The sequence below is a fragment of the Gorilla gorilla genome, chromosome 10 (assembly GCF_029281585.2).
Source record: "Gorilla gorilla gorilla isolate KB3781 chromosome 10, NHGRI_mGorGor1-v2.1_pri, whole genome shotgun sequence".
NCBI classification, from domain to species: Eukaryota; Metazoa; Chordata; class Mammalia; order Primates; family Hominidae; genus Gorilla; species Gorilla gorilla.
The window spans coordinates 148,618,855-148,634,550 of record NC_073234.2 but is presented as its reverse complement, the minus strand read 5'-3'; the positions used below and the strand labels follow the sequence as shown (position 1 = coordinate 148,634,550).

The 15,696-nt window shown below is 40.5% G+C and overlaps 2 protein-coding genes across 3 annotated transcripts in view; one reads left to right on the top strand and one right to left on the bottom strand.

Annotated features, from left to right (window-relative positions):
• The window catches only part of ZNF10 (zinc finger protein 10), a 29,060-nt gene extending 25,589 nt beyond the window's left edge, over positions 1 to 3,471 (bottom strand). For both annotated transcript variants that reach the window (XR_008670288.2, XM_004054194.4), the window contains exon 1: positions 2,910 to 3,471. The gene's annotated coding sequence lies outside the window, so the exon portion shown is untranslated. The remainder of the gene's footprint in view (positions 1 to 2,909) is intronic.
• Positions 3,472 to 3,478: 7 nt separating this feature from the next.
• ZNF891 (zinc finger protein 891) lies at positions 3,479 to 13,817 on the top strand. The gene is made up of 2 exons (XM_004054200.4): positions 3,479 to 3,697; positions 11,919 to 13,817. The coding sequence occupies exon 2, from the start codon at positions 12,025 to 12,027 to the stop codon at positions 13,657 to 13,659; it is 1,635 nt and encodes a 544-aa protein (XP_004054248.1). The 5' UTR covers positions 3,479 to 3,697; positions 11,919 to 12,024; the 3' UTR covers positions 13,660 to 13,817.
• Positions 13,818 to 15,696: the final 1,879 nt, after the last annotated feature.

Here is a 15,696-nt window from a genome sequence, read left to right as displayed (position 1 = left end):
ATCTCTCCCCATCTTGAGATCCTTCATTGAATCACATCTGCAAATTTTATTTTGCAGTATAAGGTAAAATATTCCCAGGTGCTGGGGATATCTCTGGGGAGCCATTATTTTGGCTGCCACAAGGGCAGAGATGGGCTGAAAAGAAGCTCCAAGTATCAGCAAGAGGGCTATGAAAGTTACTATTTGAGGCACACGCAGTTCCAAAGCACAGCTCCAATCAAACACTTAGCGTACAAGTTTCACAACAACGTTCTGGACCCTTTTCAACTTAACTCCCACTACACTTGCCCCATATTCTCTAAGGATCACTTTAATGCCATCTATGCTGTGACGCCTTCCCACTATCTCAGAGAGAATCAGTGGTTCTATCATCCGTAAACATGAAGGACTCTGCCCATGCCCTATTCCAGCACTTCAACACTGCCTTACAGTACCAAGATTTGTCTGTCTCCCTTATGAGATAGTGAACCACTTGAGAATTAGGACAATCTCATTCTAAATCCTGGGAAGAGGCTAGCAAAGTGCTTAGCACTTCATATTCATTCACTCTGACATGTGACTATACTTAACCAGCACTCACACTGACAGGTAACAGCATTTCACTTGGGGACATGGAGTACATGTTCATTAATAAAGAGAACAGGGTCTCTTCAAGTTCTGAATAGGTTTACCAGTATTTGCTTCAGCAAAAAGGACCCAGCAGCCACAAAGTTAAAACTCGGTAACCAATAGACATGGCAAAGATATACTTAAAGATACAAAAGGCAAAGATCCTGCATCTGTCAAAACTCAGCAAATGTACACTTAAGATTTGCGCTTTTCATGTTATGTAAATTTTACATCTAAAGAAAAATCTAAACAAATATAGAATTCTAATTAATAATACGCATTCTGAAATTTTTAAGGAATACGTACCCATGTCAATTTACTTTGAAAAAAATTTAAAAATACAATGAACTGATGGATAAAAAGAGGGACAGATGGGTATGTGTTAAAATTAGGTACAGTAAAATATTAATGGTAGAGTCTAGATGGGAAGGTTTATAAGTATTCACTGTAAACTTCTTTTAATTTAGCTGTATGCTCAAAATTCTTCATAATAAAATTTTGAACAGGAAATGTTAGGATCAGTCAGCAAGGAGATATTGTGTGGAAAGAGGAAAAAATAATGCTCTTGGATGTTCATTACGAGTCAAAGACGCACATACACAGACAAAGGTGGCCTATATCATATCTTGTCCCAACCTTGCTTCATAGCCAGAAGAATTAAAAGCCCTGGCTGACGTGCGACATGCTAGAAAGAGTACTGCTGATGAAAGTAAAAGAGTCTCTTGTAGGCACAACAGAGATATTAACAATAAGAAATTCCTTTTTCCTTAAAATACTTTTTTTTGAGACGGAGTTTCGCTCTTGTTGCTCTTGTTAATTTAAGATGTGTATCTCAAATCTCTGCCCTTGTGACTGGCATATGTTAATTAGCTGGGCGTGGTGGCTGGCGCCTGTAATCCCAGCTACTAGGGAGGTTGAGGCAGGAGAATTGCTTGAACCCAGGAGGCAGAGGTTGCAGTGAGCCAAGATCGAGCCATTGCACTCCAGCCTGGGCAACAAGAGCAAAACTCCATCTCAAAAAAAAAAAAAAAAAAAAAATTCTCAGATTTTCTTGACAATTGAATATAATCTATAAACAGAACTGTTTTTATTCTTACTCATCCTTTATTCTTCTAGTAAGAATTGCCTAGTAAGGTTTTGAAGTTTTTCTCATATAGTTCACATATATTTCTAGCTAAAATTATTTTCTTCCTATTGTGAAGACTTTTTAAAAATAAAAGTATGTGCTAACTTGTTGAGGACGGCAATCAATCTATTAGCTTATATATTTCCTTTTCAGTCACTTTACTACAAATTATTGATAGTAATTGAATCTCTTCTCGTTTTGGGGACTTAATTAGTTAATTAATTAACAAGGATAATTTTGTAATCTCTTTTCCAGAAGGTAAGCCTCATATCTACTTAAATATTGTCCTAAGTAGAATTTCCAGACAGTGCTTATATAAAATACTGATAAGCAGAAATTCTCATTTAATTTATGATGTGTATCTCAAATCTCTGCCCTTGTGACTGGCATATGCTAAGAGCTAAAGAAATGCATGCTGAGAGAAGTAATCAAAAAACAAATGTAACTTTCAAAAAGAGGCAGGAGCGTGTGCAACTTACCATCCAAGAGGCTTTGGAAGATGGGGGACAATTTTAGTAAAACAGAAGAGATTAGTTATGTCACAAGAGAAAAGTTAGTGTGGAAGTAATTTTCAAAAGGGTAGGGAGGATTTGTGCTATCCAGTTCTCGGAGACCTAACTGCAGTCATTTCTAACCTAATAACACTTGTTGGCTGGCATTCTGGGTGACATCCTGCCTTCCCTTTTACTTTTTTTTTTTAATTAACAGTATCTTTCTGCAATTAATGTATAGCTGGAATTGAAATTGTTCACCTTCTGCATACACTTTGGGTGGGATCTACGTACGAAATCTTGATGTTAACCTTATCTTTGACACTCATGTGTTAGATGGCATATATATAATTTTAATTCAAATCTAGTGTCAAGGGAAAATAAAAATATAGTAATCAAACTTATAATCTGTCTCTGAAAATAAAAAAAGTAGATTAACCACACAAACACGCCTCCAGTTAATCTATTTGATTAAAAAACAAAACAAAGATGAGGAAGCTAAGAGCTAGAGATGCAGGATTTGTTTTTAAAAGACCACACACGAATCGGCGTCACTATTTCAACAAATACTAGAAAGGCCATATGCAAAATTTTAAACATCTATCCCAGCTGGGGGGAAAAATGGAAGTTAGACTAGAAGAAACCTTATTTTGTATTACTGAAAATATCTGGTTCAAACTTACCACCACCGCCGCCCACTCTGCGTCAATCTCCAGGTGCAACCGTTATTCTCCACAGAACAAGAACGTCCGCCGTGAACGCCGGGGCCGCGCGAGGGACAGAAAGTGACTGAGGCAAGGGGTGACGATCACCGTTAAATTTTTTCATTGACGAAATTACCGTCTACCTAGAAATACGAAGCTAATACACTGCTACATTACTAAAGGGCTCAACACGCGCCTGATGACGATGCAAACACAAAATTCAGCACTTTCGTATATATCTGCAATAAGCAACTAGAAGGTTCGATGGGAGAAAGCGATCCCGTCACAAAGGCAGCAGCAACAGCAAAACAGAGAACGCGACTCCATTCACCAGCGGAGCGCGAAGAGCGGCGTCAGAGGTGAGTCTGAGGCCGGCTCGGCACGGCGGCGCCACCTCCCCGTAGCCTGACGTCACGCACGCGCACGCGCCCCGCCCCCATTGGTCCTACGCCCGCCCCTGCTGCGAACGCACGCACACGCACCCACAACACACACCGTTACGCACGCGCCCCAGCCTGGCGTTCAGGCCACGCTCCGCCCCCAGCCCGTCAACCTCGCGCCCCGGGACCCTAGAGCCGGCGATTCCTCGCCGGCGCCGCAGCCGCCACTCTGTGCCGGACACTGTGGGCCTTCGGCCCAGAGCGCGTCCGTGACGCACAGACCAGACCCCTCTGCGGGGCGGCGCAGGAGCTCCTGGGAAACGTAGTTCGGCCTCGCGTCCCCCTCGGGCGGGACCGCGGACGCCTGGAGGCAGGCACTGAGGACGGGTGAGCATGCGGGGCTCGTTCACCCGGGACGAGTCCCTCGTGGGATCAGCCTCACCCGCTGAGTTCTCCTGCGTGCAGGGATCGCCTCACGGGAGTCTGAGCAGCAGGGAGCCTGCCCGGGAGGCGGCGGTGGGAGAGGCCCTTGAGGGAGGAGGGGCTACTTACCGGGTGCGAGTGGCGCGCGGGGAGCGAGTGGGGACCAGGGGCGCGCGGGGCGGAGGGGTCCCGGGCTGGCTGCGGGTGCCACGCAGGGAGCGCTGGGGGCCGGGGATGCGCGTTTGCCTCCTTCTCTAAGCAGCACGGGAGGGCTAAAGGGTGCACGCCTCTGTCCAGCAGCCTCTCTTGAATCTTTAAACCTAGTAATGAGTTGAATCACAGCCATCGTTTTTTTCACCTATTGCCTTATACTGTGGTTGAATGCAATATGGTTTTATTTCCTTAATACTCTGGTGTATTCAATTGGCTGTTTCCCTTTGACTTCACCTATGCTCACAAGATTGTGTTTTAATCTTTTTGTGTACTATCCTTGCCCGTTATACTAACAAGATTTTACAAGCTTCATGAATAATTTGGACAGCACGGTCTCTCTTCTATTCTGTAAAACAGGTCACCACCCCCCACCGCCCCCCGCCCACCTCCAAAAGTTTGGTACTATTTGGTCTTAAAATATTTAGTACGCATTTAACTTCTGACTCAATTTTTTTTTTTTTTTTTTTTTTTTTTTTTTTTTGAGACAGAGTTTCGCTCTGTTGCCCAGGCTGGAGTGCAATGGCGCCATCTTGGCTCACAGCAACCTCCGCCTCCCGGGTTCAAGTGATTCTTCTGCCTCAGTCTTGTGAGTTGCCGGGATTACAGACATAAGCCACCATGCCCAGCTAATTCTGTATTTTTAGTGGAGATGGGGTTTCTCCATGTTGGTCAGGCTGGTCTGGAACTCCCGACCTCAGGTGATCAGCCTGCCTTGGCCTCCCAAAGCGCTGAGATTACAAGCGTGAGCCACCGCACCCGGCCCTGACTCAATTTTTTTAAAAGTCTCATTGATTAGGTTTTTTAGTTCGTATTCTGTTTTAGATACCTTTCCTAGATAATTGTTTTTAATCTAATTTTTCAAATTTATTGGCATAAAATTGCCCATGCTATTTTATCACTGTAAGTAATTTCTATGGTGATTTTTAAAATCACCACTTTTTAATATTTTACTGCTGTAATTGTTATTTTTTTCTTTTTTGAACCTAATTATCTAGGCCTTTTTTTCTTGATTACTCCTATAAGGTATATGTGTACATTAGTCTTTTCAAAAATGTAGATTTGGTTTTGGTTTTTTTGTTGTTTTGTTTTGGTCTTTTTTGGGGAGGGGGGTCCTATTACAGTAAGTTTTGCTCTTAATTTTTAAATTTTTCTTTTACTTTGTCTCTGTTTTTCTACTTTTTTTTTTTTTTTCGAGACAGAGTTTCACTCTGTCTCCAGGCTGGAGTGCAGTGGCGTGATCTCGGCTCACTGTAGCCTCTACCACCCGGATTCAAGCGATTCTCCTGCCTCAGGCCCCACCACGCCCGGCTAATCCAGCTAATTTTTGTTTTTGTTTGTTTGTTTGTTTTTGAGACAGAGTCTCTCTCTGTCGCCCAGGCGGGAATGCAATGGCAGGATCTCTGCTAACTGCAACTTCCACATCCCGGGTTCAAGCCATTCTCCTGCCTCAGCCTCTGGAATAGCTGGGATCACAGGCGCACACTGCCATGCCCGGTTAATTTTTTGTATTTTTTAGTAGAGACGGGGTTTCACGGTGTTGCCCAGGCTGGTCTCCAACTCTTCAGCTCAGGCAATCCGCCCGCCTTGGCCTCCCAAAGTGCTAGGATTACAGGCGTGAGCCACCGTGCCTGGCTTCTTGATTTGACTGGGTAATTAATTTATTACTCTTTATTTGTGCTCCAAGAAATGTGTGTGTACATTTTTAAGAGCTGAATATGTTAAAAGACTCATAATAAAAACAGGAAACACCTTAACCCCATCTCTTCACAGTGGCAACCACTTGGAAATATTTAAGCAGTTCTGGCTTCGAACTCCTCTCAGTATTTTTTTATTCACCGATTTGTGACATTATTTTAAAATTTTTATCATGTTAAATAAGAACTTTGGCTGCCTTCTTTCCACATCCTTAAATCACAATGTAATTATTTTACAAATATTATAATGTAGTTCTCCCACAAATTTTGGATAAATATGTTCAGTGTTTTCATTTGATGACTACTCTTTAGTACTGAGCCATAATATGTTTCTTTCTTGTGCAAGGTTTACCTTTCTTGTTTTTAATGACTGCCTTTTTTATTCATTTGCTTAGTTTTTCTTAAATCTATGTAAAATGTCTTTTGGTTCCATTTTCCTCAGGGGCTAATCTGTCATACAGTCTTATCACTTTTCTCCTTTCCTGGACATCCGCCTGCAATGTAGATTGATCAGTTACTCTGTAGGCATGCAGCACGCTGGCATACCACTGGGCTTCCCTTTTGCCCTCATCAATTTCCTCATCTCACCTCTGTGTTAGATCTCCTGTTTCCTGTAAAGCACTTCTATTCCTGTTTGGTGGATTGTAATCTTAACTGCCTTGAAGAAAGGGTCCATATGATCTACATATATTAAAGTTGTAGAAATGATTAGAAATTACTTTTTCCTCACATTTGTGTGGTGTTTTCACCGAGTATACACATCTCAATAGGAAATTACTTTCCATTAGAATTTTGAAAGCCAGTAAAGCTAGATAGGAAATGGAGCAGTGTTACTGTTACTGTTGAGAAGTCCTATTTCATACCTTGTTCTTTTATGTGTAATCTGTTTATCATCTCTTGGAGCTCTTTGGTATTCAAAAATTTCATGATGATGTGTGTTCTAATTATTTAAAGAAATTACTTGCTTTGATGGATCAGTTCTTAGATACTGTGTTTTTTTAAGGAATAAGAAGTTTCTGGCTGGGCACCGTGGCTCACGCCTGTAATCCCAACATTTTGGGAGGCTGAGGTGGGTGGATCATGAGGTCAGGAGTTCAAGACCAGGCTGGCCAAGATGATGAAACCCCATCTCTACTACTAAAAATAAGAAAATTAGCCGGGCGTCGTGGCCGGCGCCTGTAATCCCAGCTACTTCGGAGGCTGAGGCAGAGAATTGCTTAAACCCGGGAGGCAGAGGTTTCAGTGAGCCGAGATTGTGCCACTGCACTCCAGCTTGGGCGACTCCATCTCAAAAAAAACAAAACAAAAAAAGTTTTCCTGTACTTGTTTGTTTCTTCCTCTTGTTTTTTGTTTTTTCTTTCTGGAACTCTGAGTAATCTGGGGTGCCTTAAAATTGCTCATATAGTTGTCTTTTTTTACGTATTCTTACTTTTTCTTTTAGATCAGCTTTACTTATTTATTCATTTATGTATTGAAACAGAGTCTCACTGTGTTGCCCAGGCTGGAGTGCAGTGGCACATCTCGGCTCACTGCAGCCTCCACCTCTTGGGTTCAAGCAATTCTCCTGCTTCAGCCTCCCGAGTAGCTGGGATTACAGGTGTGCACCAACACATCTAGCTTTTTTTTTTTTTTGTATTTTTATTTGAGACGGGGTTTCACTGTGTTGACCAGGCTGGTCTTGGAATTCTGACCTCAAGTGATTCGCCTACCTCGGCTCCCAAAGTGCTGGATTGCAGGCGTAAGCCACTGTGTTCAGCCAAGATCAGCTTTCTAGAAAAGTTCCTTAAGTTTATCTTTTTTTTTTTTTTTTTTTTTTTTGAGACGGAGTCTCGCTTTATTGCCCAGGCTGGAGTGCAGTGGTACGACCTTGGCTCACTGCAAGCTCCACCTTCCAGGTTGATGCCATTCTCCTGCCTCACACTCCCATGTAGCTGGGACTGCAGGCACCCACCACCACGCCCGGCTAATTTTTTATATTTTTATTAGAGATGGGGTTTCACAGTAGCCAGGATGGTCTCGATCTCCTGACCTCATGATCCACCTGCCTCAGCCTCCCAAAGTACTGGGATTTCAGGCGTGAGCCTCCGTGCCCGGCCCTAAGTTTATCTTTTAACCCTTGTACCTTTTGGGGGAGTTTTTAAATTATAATTTTTAACTTCCTGGGAAATTAAAAAAAAATCCATAGAGTTGTATTCTTATTTCATAGAGGAAATATCTCTCTGATTATTTTTCAAATTATGAAGTTTTCAAACACATACACAAATATAATAGTATAGTGTACCAATCATCCTATTTTATTTTTTCCTGATGAGAAGATGTACATATTTAGAATTAGCCAGCTGGACTCAGTTTAGATTATTCAGTTTTGTTGGCAACATCCAGAGCATGGGAACCAGGAGCCAGTCAAACATATGCCGCCTTGTCTCCATCAGGCCTGATCAAGGTGTTGACCTTGGCCACATCAGTGTCATAGAGCTTCTTCACAAGCCTGTGAGGAGGGCATGTTGACCTGGTGCTTGTTGGCTTTAAGATCCACAGTGAGCACAAGTGTGTTACCTTCTATCCTCTTCATGGCAGACTCAGTAGGAATTTGATGATAGCATGGTGGTCAATCTTGTTTCTCCTGAGGGTGCTCTTCTGAAGATACGTGGGCTGCCTCCAGAGCCTCAGTGTCTTGGGCTGCTAGAAGATGGGTGACATGTGGATCTTCTTTTTTTTTGTTGCTGTAGATGCCTTTCACCACTGCCTTTTTGGCCTTCAAAGCCTTTGCTTTGGCTTTAGCCATAGGAGAGACAGGAGTTTCCTTCTTCGCCATTAGCGCCATCTTGTGAAAAAGGCCCCATTGTTCTATTTTGAAGCAAATCTTGGACATTATATGTTATTTGCAAATATTTCAGAATGCATCTCTGAATGATAAGTACTCCTTTTTAAGTAGGATAGTCTCACACCTGCAAAACTTGTCATTCCTTTATATCAAATTTATAGGCAAAAGCCAAGGGATGGGGTGGGGAGGGTATGCCTGTAGTCCCAGCCATTCAGGAGGCCAGAGGCTAAGGTGGAGGATCACTTAAGCCAGGATTTCAAGGTTAGCCTGGCCAATATAGTGACACCCTGTCTCTAAAAAATAAGTAACTAATGTATAGGCAGTGTTCAGATTTTTCCGTTTTCTCGTGAATTTTTAAAATTCATTTCTTTGACTCATGGTCCAGATAATGTTTATACAATTTGAAGTCTGTATGGTTTTTCCATAGAAAAATTATGTCTCCATATTGTTTTAATTCCAATATCCCTTGCTGTGTGCTCTTTTGAATATGCTGTTGTTGCTTTGAAGTTTGTTGTTTTCTGTTTCTTACATTGTTTCCTCTGAATTCCTTCTTTGCTTTTGTTTTACTCCTACACCCCACTGCTTTCTTCTGAGTTCAGCTTACATCCTTTTAGTAGTTCCTTCAGGAACTATCTTGAGTGGTTAACACACACACCCATATAGAACACCCACATAAAACAACAACAACCTAGAATTCAATCGTATGCTAAAGACTGAGAGCAATATAAAAAAGGCCTTTTATATTGCTCTCAGTCTTTAGCATACGATTGAATTCTAGGTTGTTGTTGTTTTCCTTTAGTACTTTGAAGATATTATTTTATTGCCTTTTTGGCCTCTATCTTTGCAACTGAGAAGTCTGTAGTCAGTATAATTGATATTCCCTTGTAGATAATTAGCCTTTTTCCTTCGGTAACTTTAAAGTTTTACACATTATTCTTGATATTCTAGTTTACCTTCAGTGTAGCTGGTAGCTGGTGTATTTTTTAAATGTATTCTACATGGCACATGGTATATAGGCTTTCAGATCAAGGACTTATATATCCTTCTTTCATCTTGGAGTAAAAACAATCATTCATTATATCTCACATTGCTTCTTTTCTGTTCCCTTTTTTCTCCTCTTCTGGAATTCCTGTTCAACACATATGCATATCTTTAATCCATCTGGAATTTGTGAATGTGAGGGGTGTGTTTTTTTCCAAACAGAAAGCCATTTGTCTTGATATCATTTGTTAAATAGTTCATCCTTCCCCCCACCGATTTAAAGTGCCATCTTTGTTATGTACTAAATGTCTAGCTACACAGAATCTGTTTCTGAAGATACTGTTTTGTTTTCTATTATTGCCCTAATATCATTCTCTTTTACTTACTAGAGATTTATAATGTATTTTGAAACATAATAGGGTAAGGCATTTTAAAGTATTTGCCTTGATTTTTTATATATCTTTAGTTTTCTATAAAACTTTAAAAGCTACATTTCAGGAAATCCCTATTAAATACATAGATTAATCAAAATCCCATGGTGATTCACCTAGTGAATCTCGCCATTTATTCAAATATTTTTTCCTATTGTTTAGTAAAGTTGTTTAGTGTTTGTAATTAGTGCTATAACTAGAAAAGAAAGAAAACTATGAGGAATGAAGGGTAAAACCTGCAATACAATTCTTAATATCTTTTACTACAAGGCAAACAGATTTTCTTTCTTGAAGAGGAAGCCTAACTTTGTTGTTGTTGTTGTTGTTTGTGTGTGTTTTTGTTTTTTTTTTTTTTCAAGCAAAGGATTTCACTCCGTTGCCCAGGCTGGAGTGTGGTAGCGTGAACATGGTTCACTGCAGTCTCAACCTCCTGGGCTCAAGTGATCCTCCCATCTCAGCCTCCTGAGTAGCTGGGGCTTCAGGCGCATGCCACCATGGTTGGCTAATAATTAAATTTTTTGTAGAGACCCAGAGTCCCACCATGTTGCCCAGTCTGGTAGCAATCCTCCGCGTTGGCCTCCCAAAGTGCTGGGATTACAGGCATTAGCCCCTGTACCCAACCCAGAAGCCTAACAATTTCCTTTTCCTTCTTGAAAGAAGGGTGTGGGTATGGAAAAAATACCCCCATGCACAAAACCTTAATTATCATAGGTTCATTTGGTTTACTCAAATTGTTGAGTTTCTGCCATGGGCTGAGGACTCTTCTAGGTACTAGGAATATAGCAGTAAACAAATCAGACAAAATCTATTTCTAAATGAGTTTCCCTAAAGTGACAGACCTATATACGCTCCTGGTTTAGGGACATAGACTCTACCTGATAAAGATCTTTGTCTAAATAAAAATGTCAGTTCTATAATTTTGTCCATTAAAACTGAGTTCTGTTGATGTACAGTATTCACAGAAAAGACTTGCATTTGACGGTTAACTACCTAGTCTTCCAAAAGTGAGAACTTTAAAAATATTAGTATAATAAATTGTTTTGTGATTTGTCATGATCCTTAAAGTCCCCAAGCATGTATCTTTTGTATTTACACTATATGTTATTTTGTTATTTATATTAAATCCATTATAAAAATTATCCAGGAAAGTACAATATCTAATGTTAATAGTGCCTCACTCCTAAACTTGGGAATGCAGTTCATGGTTCTTCCTTTGTCATTTGACCCCATTCAAGTGTTAGATAGAATAAATTATCATAGATGACAATATGGACTTTGGGGAGGGAGGTTAAACTGGAAGTAATAATCAAATGAACATCTGTTTCTTTATTCTAAGTTCCAGGGTACATGTGCAGGATGTGCAGGTTTGTTACATAAGTAAACATGTGCTGCACCTATCAACCCATCGCCTAGGTATTAAGCCTGGCATGCATTAGCTCTTTTTCCTAATGCTCTCCCTGCTGCCCTTGCCTGACAGGCCCCAGTGCATGTTCCCCACCCTGTGTCCATATGTTCTCATTGAAGTGAACATCTGTTTCAAAGTCACATATACACCTTTAACTTCAATAAAATTCATTGGTAGGATAGCAGCCAAGTTGTCAGTCCTGTAAGGTTATTCTTGTAAACAAGTTATAGAAGAAATGTATATGAAACAGGTGTGTTTCACAGGGAAATTATTTGTTTTTCTGTCCCAAAAAGTTAAAAAAGTAGCAAATAGTACATTAAATTTAATTTGACAGCCATGCATTTTTTACTGGTTGGTTCTCTTTAGTTTACATTTTTAAAAATAACTCATGCCCCATTCACCCAGAGCTCAAAGTGGTCTGCAGGAGAAGCCAGTACAAAGAATCAGGATGGCATTTCTTGAAGTGGGTAAGGATCGTTATATTGCATGTCAGTACAAATCCCAGTAAAGATTTTAAGCTGGTTAGACCTTGCTGAGAGGTAATGGGGAGGGTCTACAATTTTGTATTCACCTTTCCCCAAGTGGGGCCCTGTTTCCAGCTTTCTTCTTTTACCTGAACCTGCTTCTTTGGCTACAGGGAGAACTTCGGGTGAAATGCATCCCTCCTGTGACTGGATTGGAGACACAAGAACAGAAACATCCTGATCTCTCTACTCTACTGTGCAGGCTTATGTACTCATAAAATGGCAGTTATGGACCTATCCTCCCCATGGGCTTTAACTAAACAGGACTCTGCCTGTTTCCATCTGATAAATGCTGAAGAGGAAAGGATGATTGCTGTATTTCTGACAACCTGGTTACAGGAACCAATGACTTTCAAAGATGTAGCTGTGGAGTTCACTCAGGAGGAGTGGATGATGCTGGATTCTGCTCAAAGAAGTCTGTACAGAGATGTGATGTTGGAAAACTATAGAAATCTCACCTCCGTGGAATATCAATTGTACAGGCTTACTGTGATCTCCCCATTGGATCAAGAAGAGATAAGGAATATGAAAAAGAGAATTCCCCAAGCCATCTGTCCAGACCAGAAGATTCAACCTAAAACCAAAGAATCAACTGTGCAGAAAATTTTGTGGGAGGAACCATCCAATGCAGTGAAAATGATAAAACTCACAATGCATAATTGGTCCTCCACATTAAGAGAAGACTGGGAATGCCATAAGATCAGAAAACAGCATAAGATTCCAGGGGAACATTGGAGGCAAATGACATATGCCCCAAAGAAAACAGTATCTCAGGAGCTATTCCGTGACTATCATGAATTAGAGGAAAACTCTAAACTTAGATCAAAACTTATTTTTTCACAGAGCATTTTCACCAGTAAACATTGCCAAAAATGTTACTCAGAGATTGGATGTTTGAAACACAATTCAATCATAAACAATTATGTGAAAAACTCTATAAGTAAGAAGCTCTATGAAAGTCATGAATGTGATACAACTCTATGGCATCTTCAGAGAAATCAAACAGTACAAAAAGAGTACACATATTCTAAACATGGAATGCACTTCACACATAATATGTTTCCTGTACCTAACAATTTGCATATGGCACAGAATGCCTGTGAATGTAATAAAGATGAAACGCTGTGTCATCAATCATCCCTTAAGAAACAAGGACAAACTCATACTGAAAAGAAACATGAATGCAATCAATGTGGAAAAGCCTTCAAAAGGATTTCTAATCTTACTTTATACAAGAAAAGTCACATGGGTGAGAAACAATATGAATGTAAAGAATGTGGTAAAGTGTTCAATGATTCCTCAACCTTAAGGAGACATGTAAGAACTCACACTGGAGAGAAACCCTATGAATGTAATCAATGTGGAAAAGCTTTCAGTCAAAAAACATCCCTTAAGGCTCACATGAGAACTCACACTGGAGAGAAACCTTATGAATGTAATCAGTGTGGAAAATCCTTTGGCACAAGCTCTTACCTTATAGTGCACAAGAGAATACACACTGGAGAAAAACTCTATGAATGCAGTGAGTGTGGAAAAGCCTTCAACACGAGCTCTCACCTTAAAGTTCATAAGAAAATTCATACCGGAGAGAATCTTTATGAATGCAGTGACTGTGGGAAAGTTTTCAGTGGGGTCTCATCCCTTAGAATGCATATAAGAGCTCACACTGGAGAGAAACCCTATGAATGTAAGGAATGTAGGAAAGCCTTCAGTGTTTCCTCTTCCCTTAGGAGGCATGTGAGAATTCACACTGGAGAGAAACCCTATGAATGTATTCAATGTGGAAAAGCCTTCAGTCAGAGCTCTTCACTTATTATACACAAGAGAATTCATACTGAGAGAGAAACCCTGTAAGTGTTATGAAAGTGGAATTGCTGTTTTCATTGTCTTAAGGTGGATTCCAAGCTCCTTGTCTCATTCTTTGTTCTCTAAAATAACCATTTAAGGTTACAAATGGCTCTTTTTTTAATATAACATTTTGTTCTATAAATACTAATTATGACTTTTTTTGATCCATGGCTGTTTAGAATTAGGTATTTTTAATATGTGAGGTAGGTATATTTTCAGTTATCTTTTTATTGTTGGTTTCTAGGTTAATTCCATTGTGTTCAGAGAATCTGGACTATATTTTACTGCTTTGTTGGTGTTTTTATAAAAGTTGTTTTCTGGCCCAGTGAGACTGGTATTGCTAGCAGCCAACCAAACATTTGAGCTCATCTTTCCTTACTAATGAATTCCATCTTAGCCAAGAACAATAAGGTCTCTGGTTATAGAACGCTTCTTTGACTTCTTGTAGCTAAGGGTAGCCATATCATTCATTCTTGCTGATTCAAAAATAGACATATCACTGGGAACAGAACTATCTATCTTGTCCTCTACTTTTTGCACTTCATCTTTGTCCCTATGAATTGGCCATTCCTGAAGCTGCTGAAAGAGCTACCTTGTGATCATGAAAATGACAGCTGTAGCCAAGGGATGAAGTAGAAGAAAGAGATCCCTGTTCCTCAAAGAAATCTTTAAATAGTTGTACCAGCCCTGCACTACTTGTATCTGGATGTGTTCCTACATGAGAAAAATAAGGTTTTTTGTTTGTTTTTTGAGATGGAGTCTCGCTCTGTTGCCCAGGCTGGAGTGCAGTGGCACAATCTCAGCTCACTGCAACCTCCACCTCCCAGGTTCAGGTGATTCTCCTGCCTCAGCCTCCTGAGTAGCTGGGATTACAGGCACCACCGCCATGCCTGGCTAATTTTAGTATTTTTAATAGAGACGGGGTTTCACCATGTTGGCTGGTTGGTCTCAAACTCCAGACCTCAGGTGATCCACCCACCTAGGCCTCCCAAAGTGTTGGCATTACAGGCGTGAGCCACTGTGCCTGGCCAAGAAAAATATGTTAATTGATTTTTTCTTTTTTCTTTTTTTCTTCAGTTTTTCAGACAGAGTCTCTGTCTCTCAGGCTAGAATGCAGTGGTGTGGTCACGGCTCATTGCAACCCCGACCTCCTGGGCTCAGGTGATCCACCACAGTCTCCTCAGTAGTTGGGATCACAAATGCATGCCACCATGCCTGGCTAATTTTAAAAATATATATTTTGTAGAGACAGGCTCTTCCTACATTGCTCAGACTGGTCTCAAACTCCTGGGCTCAAGCAGTCCTCCTGCCTTTGCCTCCCAAAGTGCTAGGATTCCAGGCATGAGTTACCATGCCTGGCTCTTACTGATTTTTTTTTAAAGCACTACATAAATACAGTCAACGCAGTCACCATATTGTAGAAAAACAGAGGTATATACAGTTTTATGTTGGATGTACACATTTGAAGAGGAACATAGAAAAAAGTATGGAAAAGGAATGTTGACCGAGCTTTTATCCTTAAGCAGCAGATGAAGATAGAACCAAGATCACTGAAAGCAAGTGTTTAGAACAGCAAAAAGAGTATCCCAACATTTCAGCATTGGAACTACAGAAAGTTTTCAGACAGAGGGGAAGTTACCAATTTTAAATGCTAAGTAAAGCATGAGATTTTGCTGCTTGATCTTGCAGATACTGACCAGATTAGTTGTAACAAAATATGGAAGGAGTGGCATACGGTGGAAGAAAGAAGGCAGTAGCTGCTGTTGTAGTTATTCATGTTAGCCTCAGAGGATGGTGAGACATCCAGATGAAGAGGTTGGTACGCAATTCTAGAACTGAGGAGGTGTCTAGATAGAGATATAAATTTTAGTGACATCAGTAAAGAGACAATAACAGGCTTTGGAAGGTGAGTAAGAATGAAAAGGGAATGTCTGCCACCTACCCTGAAGACATACATTTAAAGGAACTAGAGTAGAGAGGTAAGAGGAAAACAAGAAGAGTGGAGTTTCACTGAACCAAGACAAAGTTTCAAAAAGGAAGGTG

Excerpts from the sequence above, each read along its gene's own strand:
- ZNF891 (XM_004054200.4), top strand. The coding sequence starts at position 12,025 with ATGGCAGTTATGGACCTATCCTCCCCATGGGCTTTAACTAAACAGGAC.